Source organism: Cryptomeria japonica, chromosome 8 (assembly GCF_030272615.1).
Source record: "Cryptomeria japonica chromosome 8, Sugi_1.0, whole genome shotgun sequence".
Lineage (NCBI taxonomy): Eukaryota > Viridiplantae > Streptophyta > Pinopsida > Cupressales > Cupressaceae > Cryptomeria > Cryptomeria japonica.
In genome coordinates, this window is record NC_081412.1 from 233,677,560 (window position 1) to 233,700,330 (window position 22,771).

General features: G+C 35.7%; 1 protein-coding gene across 1 annotated transcript; it reads right to left on the bottom strand.

Annotated features, from left to right (window-relative positions):
• Window positions 1-413: 413 nt before the first annotated feature.
• On the bottom strand, window positions 414-21,697 carry LOC131077695 (uncharacterized). Its single transcript, XM_058015229.1, has 11 exons — window positions 21,166-21,697; window positions 20,977-21,062; window positions 19,370-19,469; window positions 19,147-19,269; window positions 8,824-8,910; window positions 8,686-8,730; window positions 8,435-8,530; window positions 8,193-8,294; window positions 1,262-1,348; window positions 934-1,001; window positions 414-843 (listed from the first exon to the last, which is right to left on the bottom strand). The coding sequence occupies exons 1-11, from the start codon at window positions 21,472-21,474 to the stop codon at window positions 762-764; spliced, it is 1,185 nt and encodes a 394-aa protein (XP_057871212.1). The 5' UTR covers window positions 21,475-21,697; the 3' UTR covers window positions 414-761.
• Window positions 21,698-22,771: the final 1,074 nt, after the last annotated feature.

Genomic DNA, 22,771 nt, shown 5'->3' on the forward strand with positions numbered 1-22,771 from the left:
GGACCGAATGTAAACAGATCTGGATATATGCATGGTGGAGTTAATTTTACTAAATTTTAATAAATAATATTAACTTTAGTTGTACTTCATTATATGAAGCTAAATCTACTCAGCACAAGGTTAGGAGCTATCTGCATCAGCAGTTGCAGTTTCCCCAGCCTGAAAGAGAGAACGTCCTATTCCTGATATTCTATTTACTATCTTTGAAAATATGCTTATAAATCACATATTCATTAGTAAATCCTAATTACAGAAAAATAATGAATATCATATGAAGAAAGAAATACAAGATTTTTTCCCATCAAAACATGTAATAAAGACTTGTGAAACCCTAATTTATGGTCTTTCTAGGAGAGACTTCACAACATCACATTATGCTATCGCTAATTGAACTAACTTCTCAACTCAAGATGTAGAGTGTTCCTTAATGCACAGATATATAATGGCCATTCTTCCAATAACACTTCAATTCTCAAAAAAAAAACGTACACTAAATTTTACCAGGATATTCCAACAAAAAAAATAGGACATGGAATTTATAGTCCCTTTTCCTATCATTTTTATGCAATAATTAAAAGAAAGAAAAACCCTTCCATCTGGCATAAAATCTTCAACAAAATTGAATGAGATAAGAAATCATTATACTGCATACACTCTTGTTTTATGTTCTAATTTTCAAAAAATGACTCTTCCATCTGGCGAAAATTCCTCAACAAAACTGAATGAGATGAGAAATCATTACACTGCATACAGTGTTGTTCTCAAAAAAGTTTCTCTGCAATTTGCACTGCATTAAGAGCAGCCCCTTTGCGTATTTGATCCCCACAAACAAAAATTTCCAATCTGGTTTAGCATAAACAGCAGTATTAGAATATCAGATATGATAATAGGCACACATCATTTTGGAGGGGTGCAAGAATAATGGAGACATACCCATAATTGCCATTTTGAGAAGCATCTTGCCGGATCCTTCCAACAGCAACATCATCCTTGTTTGAAACCTGTTGAAAATGGTTCTTGAAATGTGTTAAATGCCAAAGCAACCACAAAGCATCAAGATGAAGAAATCATTAAAAAAATGACCAAATAGTGCAGTGAGCATAGCAATAATGACTTCAAGAATTTCATATTATCTCATATTGATATAATAATGGCAAACATGACTGTCAGAATTTGTTTATATTGCCGTATTACCAATCCAACACATATGTACTCATGAAGAGCATATAAACAATGCAAATAGATGAAGCAAAGGAAGTACCTGTAGAGGAGTTGGAAAGTGGTTGGCATCTCGATCATCAATAACAACAACACCATCAGAATTCTTAAGAATCTCTCGAGCAGTATCCTGCATAAACATAAAAAAAAAAATTGTGGATCAACAAAAGCATTGTATTACTTGCAGGAACATTTCAGTATCAATGAAAGTGAGAACGTAACACAATGATACCCAAATTCAGTACAATTTGAATCACCAGAAATTAAATGCCTCTGCCATCATAAAGGCAGATATTACAATATAGAGGACCTCACAGAAATTTTGATTTTAAATCACATTGTTAATGTTTATAGCAGCAGGAGATTTCATTTTGCCTTCGATGGTTTCTTCCTACACTTCTAAGAGAAGCTGATGTGTAACAGCTTCCTTGATAACTGTCACCGACCTGCATGTATGACTCGCAGCTTCGTGAGAGCCTCGTGCATGCTGGCAGCGGTTTCTTTCCTCTTCGTATTCCATCCGGAAAGAGGTTCGCTTGTGTCTACGTCTTATGGCTCTTGTCAGTGCTGGAATTTGTAACGGCAAGTATTGTAACTACTGTCTAGCATATTGCATGATCTGGATGTTGGCTTTTCGTCTCCTCCATCTCAGATTTTTCAAGCCTTGTCGTTTCTTTAAAGGAGGTCAGCAGTTCGTAATTCGGAGCATGAAAAGTCCTTAAAGAGAAACTATTATATATTTGTATGAGTGATCATTCAGGGGTGGAGTTTTTTGACAGTATTTCTCTGTATCTTCTTCAGCATATATATCTTCTCTGTCTTCTCGTGTATGATTGAGGGATGATTATTATATGTCTCAGAAAACTTCGTGCTGGCTGTATTGTAGAAGCCTTCAGTTTCAGATGTTATCAACTTCATTCTTCTGATTGTTAAGGGTTAACAATTGTGTCTAGATCATTCAGTTTGAGAGCTTTTGTATTCAAGTTTGTGACTTCAATAAAGTTTGATTTTTGATGTGGCTGGGTTTTTCACCCTCAGGTGGAGGGTTTTCCCAGGATAAAACTTGTGTATCTTGTCCTTGTGAAATTTTATTGTTTCAGATTTCTGTGTCTTATGTTTCTGGTTCTAACATTAACACACATAACTAAAAATATCATTTTTATGTTAGTTGTTTGGACTTATGAAGCATATTAAAGCAAGATAGTATTTGGAATGCTACTGGTGCCTAGCATTTTAGCGTCCGGTTGACTGAAACAGTTATCATAAAGAATATGACAGATTTTGAGACCCAGAAAAATTGGATAGTTCCGCAGATTTTCCCAAGGAGACAAGGTGCAAGAAACTTCTTTTCAAAGCCATAATTTTTTTCTGCTGTAGAAACTTAATAAAACTTCAAGTTTTGAGCTTAAAACAAAAGGGAAGTATCAAAATTAATCTGTTATAACCAGACTAATCGTGGAAGTATCACATAAAGCAATTGCCAAAATCTCCAATGTAGCCTTGATGCAACTAAAATGACTTTTTTTTCCAGCATTGCATATAGTTAGAAGCTGAAAGTGGGCATTAAGAAAACTATAGTCAATAGTACTATATCAGCAACAAGATATAACAGCCAGGCACCTCTCCAACAATGGTCTTGTTGTGACCTTTTTCACACATCGCCCCATTGCAAATAGGGACCCCTTGTTTTTGCTTTTTAGGGTTTTGTTTTGGCGTCGCAACTGCTAATCACTAATCTTTTTAAAATGAGGAGTTAGAGTTTTTGAGAATTCATCCCAAGCCAAGTTGAAAAATCATGTATGAATGTTGTCAAAATGTTTAGAAGGTCTGAAGGACGAGGATCGCAATTGCTTTGGGTCATTTCTGAAAACCTGCTATTTTTAGAAATTTTTGTTTTTTCTGCTTTTTTGAAAGTGGCATATGGGTTTTGTTCCTCGAGTCATTTTATTACTACCCATTTTGTCAGAATTTGAAAATTTTGCCTCTAGGTATAAAAAGAAAGGCTTTGAATTTTTTTCTTTTTTTTGAGATTAGGGTTTTGATCCTCATGTTAAATTATCCCTACTCATGTTCTCAGATTTTGAAAATTATGTCTTTAAGAGTAAAAAGCAAAATGCAAACCCTAATTAGGGTTTCGTTCCAATTAAATCAGCCATATTATCAGTACCCATGTTCTCAGATTTCAAAAATGAGGTCTCCAAGTGCAAAAAGCAGAGTGGAAACCCTAATTAGGGTTTTGTTCCAAATGACCCAGCATAGTATCAACATGGCATGAACGATGTTGATCAAATATAGCGGAAGAGTTTGGGTATGGCACATTGAAAATTTCCCCTAAGTTGGAGAAGTAAAAATGGCAGATGCTTAGACAAGCCTGTCAAGGCTCAAAGTTAGATAAATGGAATGATAGATGATCAGTCAAATTCGCCCAAGGATGTCAAGTATGGAAGATGTTTAGGCAGGATCAACGTCTACCATAGCATAAGAAAGTTGTCCAAGACTCAATCGGACTCACCTTATGGTCAAGTAAAATTGTCCAACAGATGGTAAACTCCTACCAATGGTTAATTAACTCTTGGCAAGAGTTAGTTAAACTCCTACTTGAGGTTAAACCATGTTGGAAGAAAAAAAAAAAAAGAATAAACTAAGGCATGGAAGTGTAAAGCAAGTTGGAAAATAAATTTGTCACATGAAATAAATTTTTAATTATTTTTCAAAAAAAAATTGAAGAAATCTTTTTATTATTTTCAACACTTAGGATAAATTCAAGAATTTTGGAAATTAAAAGAAAGTTCTAGAAGATTCCTTGATAAAGATGAATTTGAGAGATAAAATAAAACTTTCCATTTTGGAAAGATTAAAACAAAAAAATGATAAAATAATTTAAAAACAAAAATAAAACTTCTAAATTTAAAAATCTGAAAATAACTCACTTTCACAATATTATTCAGGTTGAGAATTTGGAGAGCAATTGAGAAGAAGTTTTCTCTCAAAATTTGTGAATTTTGGAGAGATTTTCTAGAAGTGAATTCTTCTAAGTGTTAGAAAACAAGAAATTAAGTGCTTTTTTCGATCTTAAGACAGAATTTCAGAGTTGAAGGTAAATTTCAATCATAAAGAGGACCTAAAATCTGAATTTCACTGAATTTTCTTACCTTTCTGTCTTACTTTATCAATTTCTTGATCAATTCCTTCACTTTCAGTCTACTTTTTTGCAGAAATTTAACCTTTTGATAGGTTGAAAGTGAACTTTTCAGAAAAGAGGATTAAAAATCAGAATTAAAATCTGAAAATAATATTAAATTTTCATGTGTTTTGCAGGATAAGGCAGCAATGTACCAATGAAGTTCGCTAGCCATAAAGAAAAGCATGATGGGAATTGATCAAAATATGGCGGTCAAACTTCTTCCAAATCCGCCATGATGAAGACAAATTAAGGTTGGCAAGAGGTTTTCAAACTTCACCCAGCCTAAGGAAAATATGAAGGTGGTCACAACAAAGAGCAAACACAAATTGACAAAGCCTTTGCCAAGTCCGCCATATCTAAGAACTATCCAAGTCCGCCTTGAACATGTCCGACAATCTTCCAAGTCCACCTTGGCATGGAGTCTTCCAAGTTGGCGTGACAAGGAGAAGATGAATTCCTTCCAAGCATGATCAAAGTCCGCCTAGGCAAGTAAAATTGTCGAACACATGGTAAACTCCTACCATTGGTTAATTAACTCTTGGCAAGAGTTAGTCAAACTCCTACACGAGGTCCAGCAAACAAAATTAAATTGAAAGTAAACTAAGGCATGGACGAGGTCAAGAAAGTAGGAAGGTGATTGTCCAAAGTTCGTCCAAGGCAACAAAGCATGAGCACATGGCAAAGTCTTTTGCCATGTCTGCCTAGACATGTTCAAATTCTCATCCAAATCCGCCTTCCAAGTTGGCAATGAACATGTCAAGACATCATCCAAGTTCGCCAAAGTTGGAGCATAAGCCTATGTCCAAAATTCGCCAAGGATGAGCAAAGTAAGTAGCTTCCAAACATGATAGAACCTGATCAGATTATTAGACTTCAGACAGAGACAACAAAATTTGCATGGAGATAGGAAACAAAGCATTCCAAAAAGTAGAAAGAAGCACTCAATAAGTTCGACATGTCCAAGACTCATCCAAGTTCGTCATAGACAGTGAATTATAAGATAGCAGATTGGAAGTTTGATGAGCACAAAGACAAAGTAATATGTCTTAGCATATTCCAATTCGCCTACAAAGAAGAACATCTCTTGTCTTCTAAATCAGCCTGAGAAGGAATGACTAATGATCTTCCAAGAACAAATCATTCATGTCCAAGATTCAAAAAAGTCCGCCCTACCAGGATTAAGGAAGAATGTTATCCAAATTCACTAAGGAATAAAGCAAAACAAACTGTCTAAACTTCCAAGCAATCAGGTTGGATAATAAAAAGAGAAGGCTTGGAGAATGATCTTCCAAGCACATGACATGGAAAGAATAAATAAAGCCTAGTGATCAGACCTCCAAATCTGATCCATGAAGACGGGGCAATCCAAGTTCGCCTTGGAAGGAAAAGATTAGCCAAGGTTTGTCCAATAAAATAAGACACAAATTGAAACTTGTCCAAGGATGTGTAAATTCTGCCTTGCCAAGAGGAAATTTGCTAAGCAAGCATAAGGATGGCATGTATTTTTCCAGGATTGCCATAAATCAAGATCAAGGAAAATTGGAAAACAAATTGTCTGATCATATTTCCAAATCTGCCAAAGACAAGAAGGCTCGTGACTGTCCAAACTTTTTCAAATCCACCAAACACAAGGAGATGATTGTTCAAACTCTTTCCAAGGCATAAAACAGATTAAGGCAAATTGAAGGATGATTGTCCAAGAATATTCCAAGTCCAAGGGCAAACAAATTGACACAAAGCATGCCAAGGCATGGAAGAAAGATTAAAGCATAAACAAAGGTTGGCTGGACTTCATCCAAGTCTGCCATGGCAGAAAGAAATAAATTTGACAAGACAAGCACATGAATCAGATTCTTCTCCAAATTCAAGGCACCTGAAAGAGTCTCCGGGCATCAAGAAGGAAAAGTCTTCAGACTTGGCAAAGGTATGGAAAGAAATTCCAGATTTCTTGAAGGATTTAATTTCTGAAGAGTCAAAGACAAGCTCCCCCGCACAACATAAATTGGCGGCAAGAAGAGTATTCCAAGCAAATTTCCATACTTAGGCAAATTTTTCGACACAAATTGGGGAATTCAAGTCAACACATCCAGGTTCATTGAACACACTACCTCTCAACAAAAGAAGGGGGTGCAATCCTAAAAGATAGCATCTTGTGCCACTTGTCTCTCATCCGACGGATATTTGATCTATTTTGGGAAACTTTGATTAGGGTTAGGTTGTTTTAAGCTCGACCGTTGATTGGAAATCAATCTTGGCCATTGAATTGTAACTGGGGAGCCTATAAATTGAGCTCACCCCTCATTTGTAAATTATGGGAGCATGTTGCAAAACATGTTGAGATAAGCAATTGTTGCTTAGGATTGCCAAAATAAGAAGTAATACATTGTTCGAATTGATGGTGAATGTTTCCCTTATTTTGGAGTCTGCATTGTTCTTATCCCTCATCATAGTTTAGGATTTTATTTCATGTATGTTAAATGAATGAAGGATTTGATAGTTTAGATTGGTGAAACTTTTTGCTCATACTTTTGTTGGATGGATGATTTTCATTGAATGTGTAAAGTTAGCCTGAGCTTTTGATGTGGATGCTTAACTTCTACCTTGAATAATATTGTTCAATTGTTGGTATTATTCATAAGTGTGAAAATCTTGAGCACAACCTTAGAAGATTGCACATGCTTTGCGTAGATGTCCTCAGTGTGGGGAAACAAAGTGTTGTTATTAGTTTCACCTAGTCTTTACCATCTCCTGAATTCTTAGGAATAGATTAGAATTTGTAAACCTTATCTCCTTTTTAATTTTCTTGAAATCCATGATCCAAAACCCAAACGATAAATCTCCACTGTGAATTGAATGACCAAGCGTAAGTCCCTTTGTGTATTGCCAGCATATCACAACACCCATTGAGCTTATCCACACGTCAAGGCCCGACAAAAGAAACCTTGGAATCGCCATAGGATATTAGCATAAGCGGTGATTTTTCAAGAGAGGATTGAGTGTCTTTGGATATTTTATTCTAATGTTTGGTAGATGATAAAACAAACACCAACAGGCCCCTACTGGCATAGTCATCCAAATATAGAAACTCAAAAAAGTTACATTAGCAAATTAAGTCACCCAATAAAACATCTTCAATCAATCAGTTCAAAGAGTACACTAAAATAAGTATTGTTATTCTCCAGTTAACTGTCATCTAGATGGATTTTTCGGGAATATGGGTAATCTTGCCCAGAAACTGCTGGACCAGCAACCCATAGCAATGCTTTTTGCAATAAAACATTCCTCTTTAAGCATACACTACACACACTCGGCAGCTGGGGAACCCAATGTGTGTCCTTGATGTTGAGGTACTCACAGAAAAAACCCTCATTGATCAACCAAAAATAATATCTTGATGGATTTTGGCGCACATTTATACCTACAATCAGAAAACTAACACAACTAGGCCTAGTATTGAAAACTACATCTTGGAAGTGGATCAGATCACTTAAGTAGAAAATATGGTCTACAATCCATTACCCTATCGAATCTGAGAGGGTTTTCATTCACTTTATAGCTGTGTAACATATGATAGATCTACCATTGCTATAACATGCAATAAACACTATACATCTTTAGAAGACCATGGGGTCTGAATCAATCTGATTCTCTCTTATTGTCTTATTGTTTGAGAAGGTGAAATTTATCTACCCAGTAATATAACCCTTAAATGAACACCATATGTCTGAATAATTCTCAGCTTTTTCTTTGGAAGAGAACCATCATGTACAGAATTATAATAGTGAATTACCTCATCGAGTGGCTTGTCAAATTCCAGATTGATACTCTCTGCATGTGCTCGCATTACTGGGACTCGTATACAAGTTGCAGTCACTCTTACATCTTGGTCATTCTGTGCAAGTTTCAGTGTTAAATATCCAATGATTATTCATTAAAGAAAATAACAGAGATAATCAGAGCAGAAAGAAAAACATAAACATAACATATGTGAATCAAAAGCTCCAAAATCAAATATCCTATAAAAGTACTCACCCAAATTTTCCTCGTCTCTTTTACTAGCTTCATCTCTTCCTCGTTGTAACCATTTGGGAAGATTTTTGTGTTGTGAGAGAAGAGATTGAATGCATACTGCAAAACGGGGCTTATAGAAGAAGTGACTTGACAAGATCAAAAGATAAAGATGTAACTTATCTGAAAATTCAGGCCACCTATGAATCCTGGAAATGAATATTACATTAATAGTTGTACAATATATATATAGTATCTCAAACAATTAAACTGACCTGTTGACTAAAGATATTACAAGTTGGCTCTTTTCCTTCCAAAACCTGATCAAATTCCAGATACAAAAATAAAAACTCGTTAACTTCTCAACGGTCAGTAAACTTTAGCAAATGGCAGGTGGCAGGAAAAGTAAGCACCTCACGTGTTTGCTGTTCAAGTTCAGCCATTGCTGCAGCACCAGCTCCACTTGCTGCCTGATAAGTGCTAACCACCATTCTTTTCACCTGTCATGCAGTCATGGGTTAGCAATATATATGATTAAAGCATTTTAAAGGATTGATAAATTATGTCAATAATACACATTCCATTCTGATGGAAAAAAAGCTGAAATCTTTAGCTTATCAGCCTTCTTAAGCTCCACCTGGCCCAAGTAAACTAAAGTGAAATGCAAGTTGCACGATCAGCCTGGATAAAACATTAGAATTAATGCCTCACAGACAGTTACGGCAGAGAGAACATGAGGATGTGCAGAGGCAACAAGTGTCTTGTATGTGGTTTCCATAAGAAAATTCAATGCAGACTTCCATAAGAAAATTCAATGCAGACACCTTCACGAGATCAGAAAAGTATGATTTCAATGATAAGAAGAGGCAGAGGAAATTTTTGATGCAGGTAAGTTAACAAAGTAGAAATGTCTATGTACGATAGCTTATAGCTTAAAAAGTTAGATATAGGTGAGGTGGTTTCGTAATAGAATCTACTTTGATTTAGCCTCAAATTGTGACACGGAAACATTTCACATGACGATACTATGAACAAAAAGCATGTTGGTATTCTGATGGGCCTACCAAACAACAGCAATCAGCAATCTATTCAACTGTCATCATATAATATGGTGTCAATTACAAGTTTTATTAAAAAATTAACACCACAGATCCAAACAGCTCTTATTAGTTATCTCTTATGTCTTTCAAAACCAATATTGTATGTGGCATGGATGAGGCTTAGGAGTATGATGAGCAGACATTTAGCTTGACAGTCTCTTGAGACAAACCAACTCAAGCTATCCCAAAATTTCAATATGGTGTACCATCATTTATGGGGGTACCATTTCTGCATCCTAATAGCAAAACAAATGCATGTCAGTCCTGAGAAAGTATGGGGACAGATTGTGTTCCTGAGGAAAAATCACAGTAACATTCCCATGATAGGATTAGAGGATGCTTGGCATACCGCTTATCAATCTTCATCCACACTCAAAGGATAACTTGGTGTATTGATGGTCACCAATACTTGATAATTTCAAATAATATTGATTGAAATGACTGCTTCTGTAGTACTGCAATGCCTTCTTCCTGGATAAGCCTTTTTCTGTCAGTAGCATTGTCTTTACTATTTGCATTTATGCCACAGAAAATCGTAGGCTCAAACATGTTATGAGTAATTCTCGAAATATGTCTAAGAATAATATTATTTTCTATAGAACGGGAGCTTTACATTTTAATCAGATTTTCTTACAGTTGTTTCCATATTTTTCTATACTCAACGGAAGTTACTATTGCATCACTCTAAAAGACTATAAGGGGCCTTGTTCTGTAAATGTGGTAATATGAAATATATTTGAGAATCCTCACAGGTTTTAGCAACCAGATTGCAGATTAAAAAACAAACTATGCATATCCTGTCAATGTGACCTAAAATTGTAAATGACAGAATAAATGCCAATTAAAGCTTCTCTTGGTCCCACCTATCGATAGACATCTGATTATTCACTACTCCATGTTGTATTCTGTGGCCAGAAAATGTGATAATTAATGGTAAGATTGTAAAAATCTCCTATCAATTTGTCAACAACTACAGGCAAAACTTGACCTGTCCCTTTCTAGGTTTCAATCCCATTATGGTTAGAAATAGTCTTTACAGGTTAACACCATCTACAAATAAGGTTTAATGTATCTAATACACAGTGTACATTATTTATCCACCCTTACACACAGTAACAAACTCAAAGTTCACCATCAGCATTGACCTTTTAGGAGAATTCCTTCATGACATTCACACAGTTCTACCACATAATCATACATGGAATATAATAACTGACACCTTCTGGACTCTAATGACATTAAAGCAATTGAGATTGGCATGCATCTAATCTTCTTTTGGCCTAGTTTATCATTTATGTCACTTAGTTCACAATATACACAGATAGGAAAATAGATGGAGAACCAAATTGAACTACAAAAAAAAGTGAGCATACACAACTAGGTTGTTCCCAAAGACAGCCTTGACTATAGGACCTACTGCTTAAGGTTTGGTTAAAACTCTCAGATGAAAGGGTTAGGACTACAGCCACTTGGTGAAACTTCATTCACTATTCCTAAACTTCCAAGATTTAAAGAAATTCATTTTTACAACACTTCACATGGAAGATCCGTAATCCCCTAATCGAGACTAGGACATTAGTCAACATGATCCAAAAAATCTACAACACTAATAAATGTGTAACTCCATCAATGCTAACAATTGACTTTCATAGTTCAATTGGCGACCTCATCATCACCTACAGAACATGTGGCTGTAAGCCTGTAACACAATAGTACATCTTCTCTACAATCTTGCCACACACATCCAGCGGCATCTGGCTTGACTATCCTGTTCTGTACACAGTTGCAGCACCATTCCCAGATAACAGCGACACAAAGAAATCTCATCAATGCAACCAGCTGTTGTCAAAGCTGCAAGCAGTCTTGTAACTGCCCAACTGCTCCTTCATCCTCATGTAATATACTGTATGCTACCATACTTTATGGACATATACAATACACAAGCGATTGAACACAAAGTACATTCTTAATATTTAATTAAACCATAGCAGTACAAGACGAGCAACATTTTTTATATTATTTTCAACACCATGAAGCATTTGTTAGTATGGTGGAGGAATAGCCAATGCGAGAAATTAAACTATTTTGGGCTTTTCACCCTCAAGCCTCTTTCCCAATTCACAAAGCTTATGGTATGTATTGAACTTTTCAAATCACCCACTCACCCCATGGTGGGATGAATGAGGGATAATTGCTTAAAAAAGCAGCATGCAATAAGTGATTTCAATTAAAAAAAAATCATATTTAATTAAACAGAAGCATTTGCTAGTGCCAGTGTGGAAAACTAAATTATTTCGTGCTTTTCACAAGACAAAAGAGAACGAACATGGTTCATTCTTAATATTTAATAAAACCAGAGCAGCGGTGAGCAGCTGTTTTTATATTATTCTCAAAACCATGAAATATTTGCTAGTGTGGGGGAGGAATAGCCAGTCTGAGAAACTAAAATACTTCGGGCTTTTCACACTCGAGCCTCTTTTTCCCAATTCACAAAAATTATGGTGTGTTTTGAACTCTTCAAATCACCCACTCACCCCATGTTGAGAATTATATAATAAAGAGAGTTGACACACAAATTAACAAAATTTAATTGCTTTCATTGTCAACATGCATATTTTATATAAAAATTACACCAAAATGTCAAAAGGCTGCAAGTTTTGACTGCAAATTAACAAAAACATAAAAAATATGCAGCTGTCCCCAATCAACATCTAGTAACACTACAAGATCAGGATCTGAGTCCAAGTCACTACCCCTATGTGGGGCTGCCTCATCTAGTGGATCCCAATCAATCTCTCATGTGCCTCCTCCTCATTAATCTATGTGGTATTCTTGGGATCAATATCCCAATGTGCAGCTAGAGTCTGACAATACTCAAAAGTGACAATCCTAAAGCCACAAGTTACTATGCATGGCCACCAACTCAACTCAAGACTTTACAAATCTTGCAAGGAACTTGGAGAACTCTGATACCATGGCGATACTTATTAGTGGTTACAATTATTCCAACAACACATAACATCCAAGAAACCTATTGGGAGTTTGGGAAAAAAGTATAGTTGCTGATGAGCCGTTACACAACAATTTGGATGCAAAAAATCATAAAGATCCTATACCTTTGTTGGCATAATTAAATTGATCTATATTATTGCACATTTGGTCCAACATCTTGTGTAAAATGAAACCATTGTTTGAACTTTGGTCAACTATTTTGCAACCAACTGGATTAAATTTTTATCTTGTGAGTTTCTTGAATGGATCCCAATTCTTAATAGATGGCAAATCTGAAGCTAAGAATTGTCTAACATATTCCTCTCACTTTATCAATACCTGGTCTTTATTATGTAATTTGGCTACCATGATATTATGACCATCATTCAAACATTGTTCTCAGAAATATAAATGCAAACTATGGAACTCTAAATCCAGTTTTTCAGCATTAATTGTACCATACAATATAGAAATATGTTTCTACCACATCTAGATTGGTTGTGCCAGCATAGGAACAGTAGGCACATCATCAATGTTTCACATCAACATGTAAAAGAGGTGAGCTAGACTGTCCCTTGGGTGTTGAAACCATTCAAGACTAGATTGGCAGCTTGGCAATCTAGAAGCCTTTCATGTGATATGTTTGTATTCCATCTCTTCTATCTTCAACTTTACTTTGATTTCAGTTTGTGAACCCCTTGGTAGTAAATGATAGTATTGTAGCCATATGAAATGTTTTGTCATCTGCCAAGTTTCAACTTTCAAGCTTAAAATTTGCCATTTTCTTAATTCAAGTCGAGTTTCAAAATTTGTCTTGTTTGTCTGACATTTAGGTGTCATTTTTGTCATCCTTTTCTATGTCTTTTCAGAAGAAATTGTAAGAAGCTTTAGAATGGATTCATCAAGCAGTAAGATTAGTCTAATGGTGAAGGCATTGTGAACATTCTTTGAAGCATAAAGATTGCACTCAATATGTTAAAGTTGACTATTTTTTTTAATAAATTGAGTATTTTGTGTTTTGATCTGTAGCTGTCCCCAAAATTACTGAGGGACATCTAAAAATCCCTCAAGACATTTGAATGTCCCCTAGCTGTCCCAAGGATAACTAGCCATCCCCTAACATATCGTACCATACACTGTTGAAATTTTGTCACACCAAAAATATTTCCTATTTTTTTGAATATTTAAGGACATGGTGGTGTTTCCTACCCATCCTTGATAAATCCCCTGCAGAGCACAGGTCCAATTTTGCAAGGGACATGTCTCCAAGGTATATAGGTTTGCATGAGTGTGTATGCTATGACTTATCATATTATTGTTTCAAGTGTTCCACAGAAACGCATCCCCCCCCCCTCAGGACCACGTTTCCAAGACAGGGTCGTTTCTGAGACAGGGAGACAGGGACGTGGCATCTCCTGCCATCCCACCACCGCCACCGAACATCTCGGCATCTCCAAGGAGTCTTGGAGACGTCTCGGTGTCTCCAAGACTCCTTGGGAAACTCCCAGGCGTCTCCAAGACTCCTTGGGAGACTCCCAGGCGTCTATTGAGGGGTGGGGAGACTTGCATGAGTCTCATCTTTGAACACGTCAAAAAGCAATTGAAATTTTAATTTTTTTTAATTTTGAGTGATTTTGGGGGGTTGGGGGATAACCCTAATTTCACGTGGGCCCCACCCCTTCCCCCAATGCAATACAAAACCACTAGAACTACTGATTTCATTCACATTTCTAATTCTGATTTTTTTTACCAGCTAGCTGAAGAGAAGAAAAAACTTAGAAATCTTTGTATTTAGATTTAGTATTTCAAATTTTGCTATTTTATAATTTTACTAAATTTCCTATAGTTTTACTTGAAATGTAATTCTTATACTGTTATACATCTTTTCACAACTAGTTTTTCAAGTACTATAAGTATATGTATAACTATATCAACACCACCAATCCGCCACCGTCCACCCGCCGTCCCCAAACTTAGGCCCTCTCTTCCCCCGTCCCCAAAACCCGTCCCCTTGTCCCCAACGGTCGTGGAACACTGGTTTCAACTGTTTATTGCATGATGTGTTTGATACATGCAGCAAGTGTGCAGGTTATAGGTATAAGTCAAAGGTGGTTAATTATGGAGATGCTGGCATGGACATAAGTGTGCAGCATCTCACTCCATCATGTGGGGTAACTGGGCATGATGATGTATTACCAATGCAACCTTTGTTATTTGAATGGAATGTGATTCAAATCCTCTTAAACTAAAACCATAATTGATGTCTTAAGTGAATTATACCTTAGAAAATCATGTACACATGTTCTCCATATGTCCTGGAATAAATTACATGCTTGTTTAAATGTTTAACTTCATTTAAAAAATGAATAGAAAAGAGTTATTTTCTCAATTTTAATAAAAAAATCGGTTGAGTTATTATTGTATCTGTTAGGCATTATCTAGAAACATCTAGAAAGGCTTGACCAACTTCAAGGATAAGACATTTTCAATACTTTAATATTTGTGCATATATGTTTTCGCACGTAAGTCTTTGTATCCATGTGCCCTTCACATGAGCCAAAGGGTTTGTCTTCTAACTTGCAATTTCATTTATATTTTGTGGGTGAGTGATATTATATATTTTATTTATCATCTCCTCAAAAATGCCTTATTTCACTTACTGACTAAGCTAGAGGCAATAGACATGTGTCATGTTTCCAATGCTTAGGATTTGGAGAATTAGAATTGAGGCCATTAAAATTTGGAAATAGGTTAAATTCTTATTCTTAAGATTCAATCTTCACTTTTGCACTTTTAAATGTGGAGAATTAGCGAGCTCGGGAAGAGGAAAGAAACTAATACAATGTTCTTGAGATTGTGAGTCAAGCTTGGGAAAGGCAAGGAGAGTTCTTGGAGAAGATTGAGAAAGAATCAAACCCTCTTTATTGAAGGTTTGTGAGATTAGAGGTATTTTTCTTTTAGCTATGGTTTTCCTTCTTGCTACTTTTTGTTGTTTAGTTATGGTTTTCCTTCTTGCTACTTTTTGTTGTTGAAAGAATCTTCTGCCATTGTTAAGTGTGTGAATATGCTTGAAAGAATTGCTTTAACATTGTTTTCTTATAAGTTGAAAGAGAACTTAAAAATGTATTAATGGGGTTCCTATAAACTCTTGTGAAGAAACTTGTGTGCACTTTTTTTTTTAACGAAAAGAAAAGAACGCTATTTGTAGTTCTATATTGTCATTCATATCTGAAAACAGACTGAAACAAATTTCATGGAAGAAATGAGCTTCAAATTATTATTAATTTATTATTAAAGATTTATACTTTCCAAACAAGAGAAGTTTAGAAATAAAAAGGTCACCGTGAGACGCCCTGAAATGCATTTGGGCTATGGATGGTGTAAAAAACGTATGCTGGTAAATCCCTTCAAATAACATATTTCGCTCCCAATCACCTTTGCTCCAAGAGAATCTGTTTGTGGCCCCGTAGAGAGCTAAGTTGCTCCTTTGGGACCTTGCAGAAAGATAAGGTGCCTCTTCTTTAAAAGGATCCATTTCTTTCCTTGTGGAAAGATATGTTGTCTTTGCTCTAGAGTCCATTTGTGACCCCATAAAAAGGTGATTAGGGATTTGTTGAGTCTGCCTCATAATTGTCATTGATGAGTTTTCATATTTGGGTTGGGTTGGACACAAATAGCAAGTTGATCCAAAACCTTAAATTAACGAGCCCAATTCCCATGACACTGTTAATGATGAATACCTGATGGTACCCATCTCTAATAGGTTTGGTAATGGTCACACTCCAATCCTCATCTTAAGGGTTCAAGTGGATATCCATACTCCTTTGGCGGTTTGGCCTTATGGACCCAAAGGTTGCCTTGTTATACTAACAATATGTTGCACACATGTATGTATTTGCTCCCCACCACATGTTTATATGACTATAAGATATCCTACATACACTACCTAGCTTGAATATATTTGTTCAAGAAGTTCTAGTTATGTATCATCCCAACAATGGATTTAAAATTTGGTGGGTATTCGCTAGCCAAAGAACATAGATAAACCCAATTGCAACTTGGCTGGTGACTCACAAATCCTTGCAAAAAACTCACAAAATCATATGAAAAAGATAGTGCATTTGAAAACATGATTTAACACATTTTTTTATTTTCCCTCACTTCACCACTTTTCGCTTTGCTCTTTAATGCTCACAGCTTAAACATATAACCACTTTTTAGTTGTCGTTAAGCTATCATCATCAGATTTGAAGGATTTTTTGGCAGGATTTTGAATGATTTGAGAGGCATGTGCTTAGTTTAATGGTTTTTGTTTTTGCTTTTGAAGTTATTTTCTTCCATTTTAGTTTTGTTCTACAGTTTCCTTTTTTGTTATTTGCTAGTGTTTCAAAAGTGTAAAGCTAATTGTTTTTTTTTCTAGGGTTTCAAAAGTATAAGGCTAATTACTACTTTGCTAGGCTATGCAATGACCTAGAAAATGGTATCCTCAGCTTATCATAATAATAGCAAGTTCAAGGACCCTGCTTAGCAGCATGGCAAACTAGGTTCAAAGGCAAGAATTGTGATATGCAACTACTATGGTTTCCAAATAAGAAGAGGAATCAATTGCCTCAACTACCACTTTGCACAAATCCCTAGCAAAGATGTGTAGTCCTGCATTCCAGTGCAGCCTGGAGTTACTCTCCTTCGATGAGTACTCTCCTTCCTATGTACGAGGAGAAAAAAATAGAAAAGAGGAGCACATCTACAGTAGTTTCAATTGTGATAATAACCCCTCATTCACATACTGAATTAGTAAGCTCTTGTCTTGGCCCATAGATTGGGGGTTCATCCACTAGAAAGAATTAAAGCCAATTGCATTCATAGGGCCTTTTTTTCTCATAATACTCTTTGGTGCGCAACCTTCACTCAATAGTATTTGGCTTGGAACTGGGAGAATCATCATGATATATGAATGGCTGCTGCAAGTTTTTGTGACCATAACATATTATTCCATTTGGCAAGACTCCCATATTGGGAATCATTGGCCAAAGCATTGACCTTTATTGAGATAGGGTTCAAGGCACCTAGTCCTCACGATTTGAAGAAGCCCTTGCTAGAGGGAGTCATGAAAAATAAAGGGGTAATAGTAGATTATAAAGAATTCAGCGCAGAAATGGCTACAATGTTTTGTCTGATTTGTAGCTGGATGGCAAGAATTGAACATTGATAAACTCTCAGTGACTTCAAGTGGCTAGTTGGAGTTCTTGGAGTCCATTGATTGCTCTTGTGATGTGACAAATATAGAGACTTTGAGCACTATGTTAGAGGTGATTATAGAAATGGGCATTCAGAATGACTTCCAAGTTAAGGTCCTAACTATGCAACACCATATGTAGCATCAAGGATGCTTCTTGAAAAGAAGCAACCTACCACTATCGGGGCCCTTGTGTCACCCATTCCATTGATCTTCTAGTTGAGGGCATGGGAAAAAATTGATGGGTGGAAAATGTGGTTGAAGAAGCTATATATATCACTAATTTAAATAGCCCCTAAGTTCTTAACTTGATAAGAAAGCACATCAAAGGAAAGGATCTTCAATGATTGGGAACACAATTACCCACAAACCTCATTACATTGCATGGCATTGCAGCCTCACTGACATCTCCTAGAGAGGTGTTTAAGAGCACATGATAGTTGCAGTCTCCATTTTGTGAGAAGTCAGAAGTGAAAAGAGGTAATGAAGGTATTTTTTGATGATGTATTTGCAAAGAACACAAATGAGATCATCAAGGTTACCTTAAACTTAACGATTACAAACTTACAATTCTTTGCAATTTTTATTCTCTGCTTTATCGATTACATTTTTCTTTGTTAATATCACTCAAGTTCCAATTAAATTTACTTAAAAAATTCAAGTGGTTATCTATATGAGGCCATTGACAAGGCCAAGGGGACTATCCAACATTACCATGGGAAAAGAAAAAAAAATTGTAAACGTTTGGTGCATAATTGATATAAGATGGAACAAATAGCTCCACAAGCACATACATGCATCAACCTACTACTTGAACCCCATTTTTTTTCTTTTCTAATTCCTTTAAGACAACTAAGGAGATAATGTACAGCATCAACACATGTATAGAGAGGATGATGCCCAAAAAAACAATTAGAGACAAAATTCTTGATGAGTTACATATTTACGAGGGGTGACTCTCATCTTCAACTATATGCATTTGAAGGAGAAATGACCTAGCAACTAGGTTAAAAAATTTGAATCCAATAATTGTAATCTATTATCTAGTGGATATTAGACTCTTTTTCGATCTAAAATTAATAATACCCATTCATTATCTAAATTCATTTTTAATGCTTTTAACAATATTTTGCATGTTATTTAATTTGATTTTAAGAATTTATATTTTTTAAGTTAATTCAATTTATATTGTTTAAAATGTCAATTTTTTGCCTAAGTCCTGAGTCGAAGTCAAAATTTCAGGATATCAAATTTTCTCCAGGTCCAAGTTTTAAAACTATTATCCCAATTAATAAAGTGATAGAAGAGTAGAATTATTAGTTGTAGCATTACAAAATTGCGTATGTTAAAAAGGAATAAATCAAGAGGGGCTAAAGTATTCATTTGTAAGCATGTGCAATAATAGATACCTTTGCATGACGATGCAGAGGTGTAGCTGCCATGAGACAGATGATAGTTGAACAGTTTGGATTCGCAATAAGTGCTCCCTTCTTGGAACCGAGTTTTATATGAGCCATTGCTTCTGGATTGACCTGAGAAATAACCAAGGATCCAAAATATAAAAACGACAAGATTTTCCTTCACTGATCTTCAACAATGAAAATAAAACAAGAAATGGATGAAACAACATACCTCAGGAATAACAAGAGGAATACCATCATCCATCCGGAATGCAGAGCTATTATCAACTACAATTGTGCCTTGTTTAGCAGCCAGAGGTCCAAACTTCTTGCTGAAAACAATAAATGAAGCAAACTTAAGATTTATGCTCGGGTAGAATGCACCTTCTCAACACAATATCTCCATGGTTAGAAAATTGTATTTCTGCATATAAAATCACTTTAACTGTCATTTTGCACAGAGCATCTTCCCAGAGCATTGCCTCTAGAATCCTTTTGCTCGTGTGGAGATAGAAAAACTCCATGGTAAAAACCTTAAACCTACTTCTGCACATTTACTCAATAAGCTTACCCCCAGCTTCATGATCTTTGCAGTTTATGCTACATAATGTATCAGAAGAACCTCTGCCTACTATGTCAAGAACATTCACAAATAGGTTTGGGAGATTTAATATTATTTAATATGGTGAAGCTGCTGCAGATGGTCAAAAACCCATGACTCGAAGATGGAGTTTAAAGCAGCCACACAGTAGATCAACTTGTCAGTCATAAGTGGCATTTAAAATGGAAATATGATGATATCCAATCCCACAGGGTCTATGGTATGTCAGTTGGAAGAGGGGTGACATACATAAGAAGAATTGCAGTCAGCGCTTAGTCATTCCCAAGAATATCTCCACTCTTTTATGGTAAATCTTAATTTTGCATTGTGGGCAGTGAAATAGTAAAAGCACCAATTTGTATTTTTCCAAGTACAGCATTTCATCGTATATAAGATTGTCTGCTGTTTACAAAATTGTATTACACCCTCAATAACATGTCCTGCTACCACATGGTACACTAGCAGTGCATATTCAGTCACAAAAATAAGATCTACGTTACCGTATGAACATAACTATCAACATTTGTTATAATCATTGATCAGTAAGTCCCAGATTATCTGAACAGCCTCGCCCTATAAAACTCTGCAAACCGATATGGTATTTGAGTTGCACTGATTAATATTGAAGTCCAACTCATTGCCTATGATCAAATATTGATGTGACCTGTGAGCTAATTTATTCTGCCTTAAATAGCCAGCATATTAAAATAATTATTTAGCCCAACTTCAGATTCTCTCCTATTGCATTGTCATAACCTTTGTCTCCCTTGCAAAAATTATCATTTTCATGTATCTGATCCATTTTATACACCAACTTATAACTTTGGAGGGTAGCTTGGAAAAAGTTGTAACAGAAAATAGGGTAGCAAGCTAAGCAGACTTGATTGTGGAGAAAACCCAACGGTTAAGAAGGTTTTATTATGGGGTAAACCCAATGCTCATGCCATATTAGTTCTGCGATATATGAATTCTGGGAAGTCCCAGTTACCGGGTGCAACTCCTCGAGGTGAGAATTGAGGATATTGGATGCTTCTTTTCATTACTTTCAATTCTACAACTTCACCCTTATGAGCATCACCTAATTCCATGAGTGCCGGGTTGATCATTCAAAGTCAAGGGATATCAGTTATACTTGGAATGACTACTCACTATTGCAGACACTCTAACTCCTAAACAGTCATTAATAACAACCCTAAAACTATTTTAAAAATGCATTGTGAGAAGGATTCCGAACGGACCTTATTGAGCCACCAGCACTAAAAAGAGCAATGTCAATACCACCAAAACTGTCCTCTGTGAGCTCCTCTATAAGATAATCTCGTCCCTAAAAAGATTCAAAGAAACAACAAAAAAATGAGCACTTGCTACTGATACTTACCAAAATATGACGTCCCGCAAAGTCCAAGACATGACCAATCCTAACTGACCTCAAAAGTCGTGTGTTTTCCTGCAGATCGCTTGCTAGCCAGCAGCTTAAGACTCCTGTAGGGAAAATCTCTTTCAGTCAACACCTTCAAAAACTCCTGGCCAACAGCACCAGTCACACCCACAACAGCCACTGATGGCCCATCTTCCTTGAGAGCCATTCTCACTGTTTTTCTGGCTAACTTGGATGGAAACTTAGCAGAAGAGACTGATCTAAGGCTTTTTCCCCATATTTGGCTACCATTGTTACCTCCATTGTGGTTTGAAGTTGCAGACAATGCAGATAAATGGTGAGAGGAAGCAGCTGCCATTGCTGATACAAATGTTCTCTGGAAATGAACTAGACTTATGAAATGGTGAGAGCTGAGTTTCGAAATAACATTAACAATGGCTGCTTGAATAAAAACTGAATATATAAAGATCTATTGGTTGCAACCGCACTTGGTATAAGAGCACGAGGTTTTAGCCTTGGAAGGGTTTTATGTTTGGAAGAGGCGTACACCTCATGGATGTTGACCATGAATTCAGATGTGTGGAACATTGGTTTGATTGAATCAAGTGAATTAATGCAAATTCCGGTTGGTAGTGCTTGCAAACCAAAAGCCATTAGGGGAGTATTAATAGATAATATAGTTCTATGAACTGTCACTTTATTGTCATTTATTGTCATTTGATTCTTAATAGTTGTCATAGTGAAAACATCATTAATAAATTTGTTTTGTATCAATAGCCGATCATTTTTTGTAATTAATTGGTCCATTTGTGCACAACTATTGAAACATTTGTCCCATTTGTGCACCACTATTGGAACATATGTGCACCACTATTGGGACATTTGTCAACAAGTACTAGCGATTTTGAGTTGATGGTTATTGGAAAATCTTTAGTTAGGTATCAGGCGACACTTTGAAATGTGTAATTTTTGACCTTTGTGCGCATAACTGATTTTGCAGCATGCATCGTTACTACCCAAAAGCCAGATCAATAGCTATAAGTAGTTAAGTCGCATACGAAGACAACTAAAAAAAAAAATCAAAATCAGATGTACCATTTAAGATATGTGGGTGCACGAAGTTAGCTATGACGGCTACTGGTGATCTTCCCCTAGTCCTCACTCATGTATTGAATAACTATGGGGGAATGGTCAACATTCTTTTTATTAACTCTATTTGAAATGATAAAGGTGAGACAAAGAGTTAGTTTTGATTTTTATAACAGAGTGATTTTATTGAGAAATATGTTCAATATTTTATTGAGTGATTTTGTTGAAAAATATGTTCAATATTTTATTGAGTGATTTTGTTCAAAAATATGTTCAATATTTTATTGAGTAATTTTGTTGAAAAATATGTTATGAAGAGTATAAAATTATTGAAATTGCAATAAGATTTATTGGACCAATAATCTTTTGTAATATTATATTATTTTTCATAAGAAAAAAGTAACAAAGAATGTTATAGTACCAATAATAATATAAGATGTATAATATATAAGAGCAACCTTCTTTATAAAGACGATGTGAGAGTTAAACAACATAGAATTATGACATGGTCAACATTCTTTTTATTAACTTTTAGGTTAGTGTAAAAAATAAGAAAGGAGTCCAAA

Coding starts and splice junctions, on each gene's coding strand:
- LOC131077695 (XM_058015229.1), bottom strand. CDS start 21,474: ATGGCAGCTGCTTCCTCTCACCATTTATCTGCATTGTCTGCAACTTCA. Junction 1,349..8,192: donor TTGACAAGCCACTCGATGAG/GTAATTCACTAT, acceptor ATGTTTATGCAG/GATACTGCTCGAGAGATTCT. Junction 1,002..1,261: donor ACTTTCCAACTCCTCTACAG/GTACTTCCTTTG, acceptor CATTTTCAACAG/GTTTCAAACAAGGATGATGT.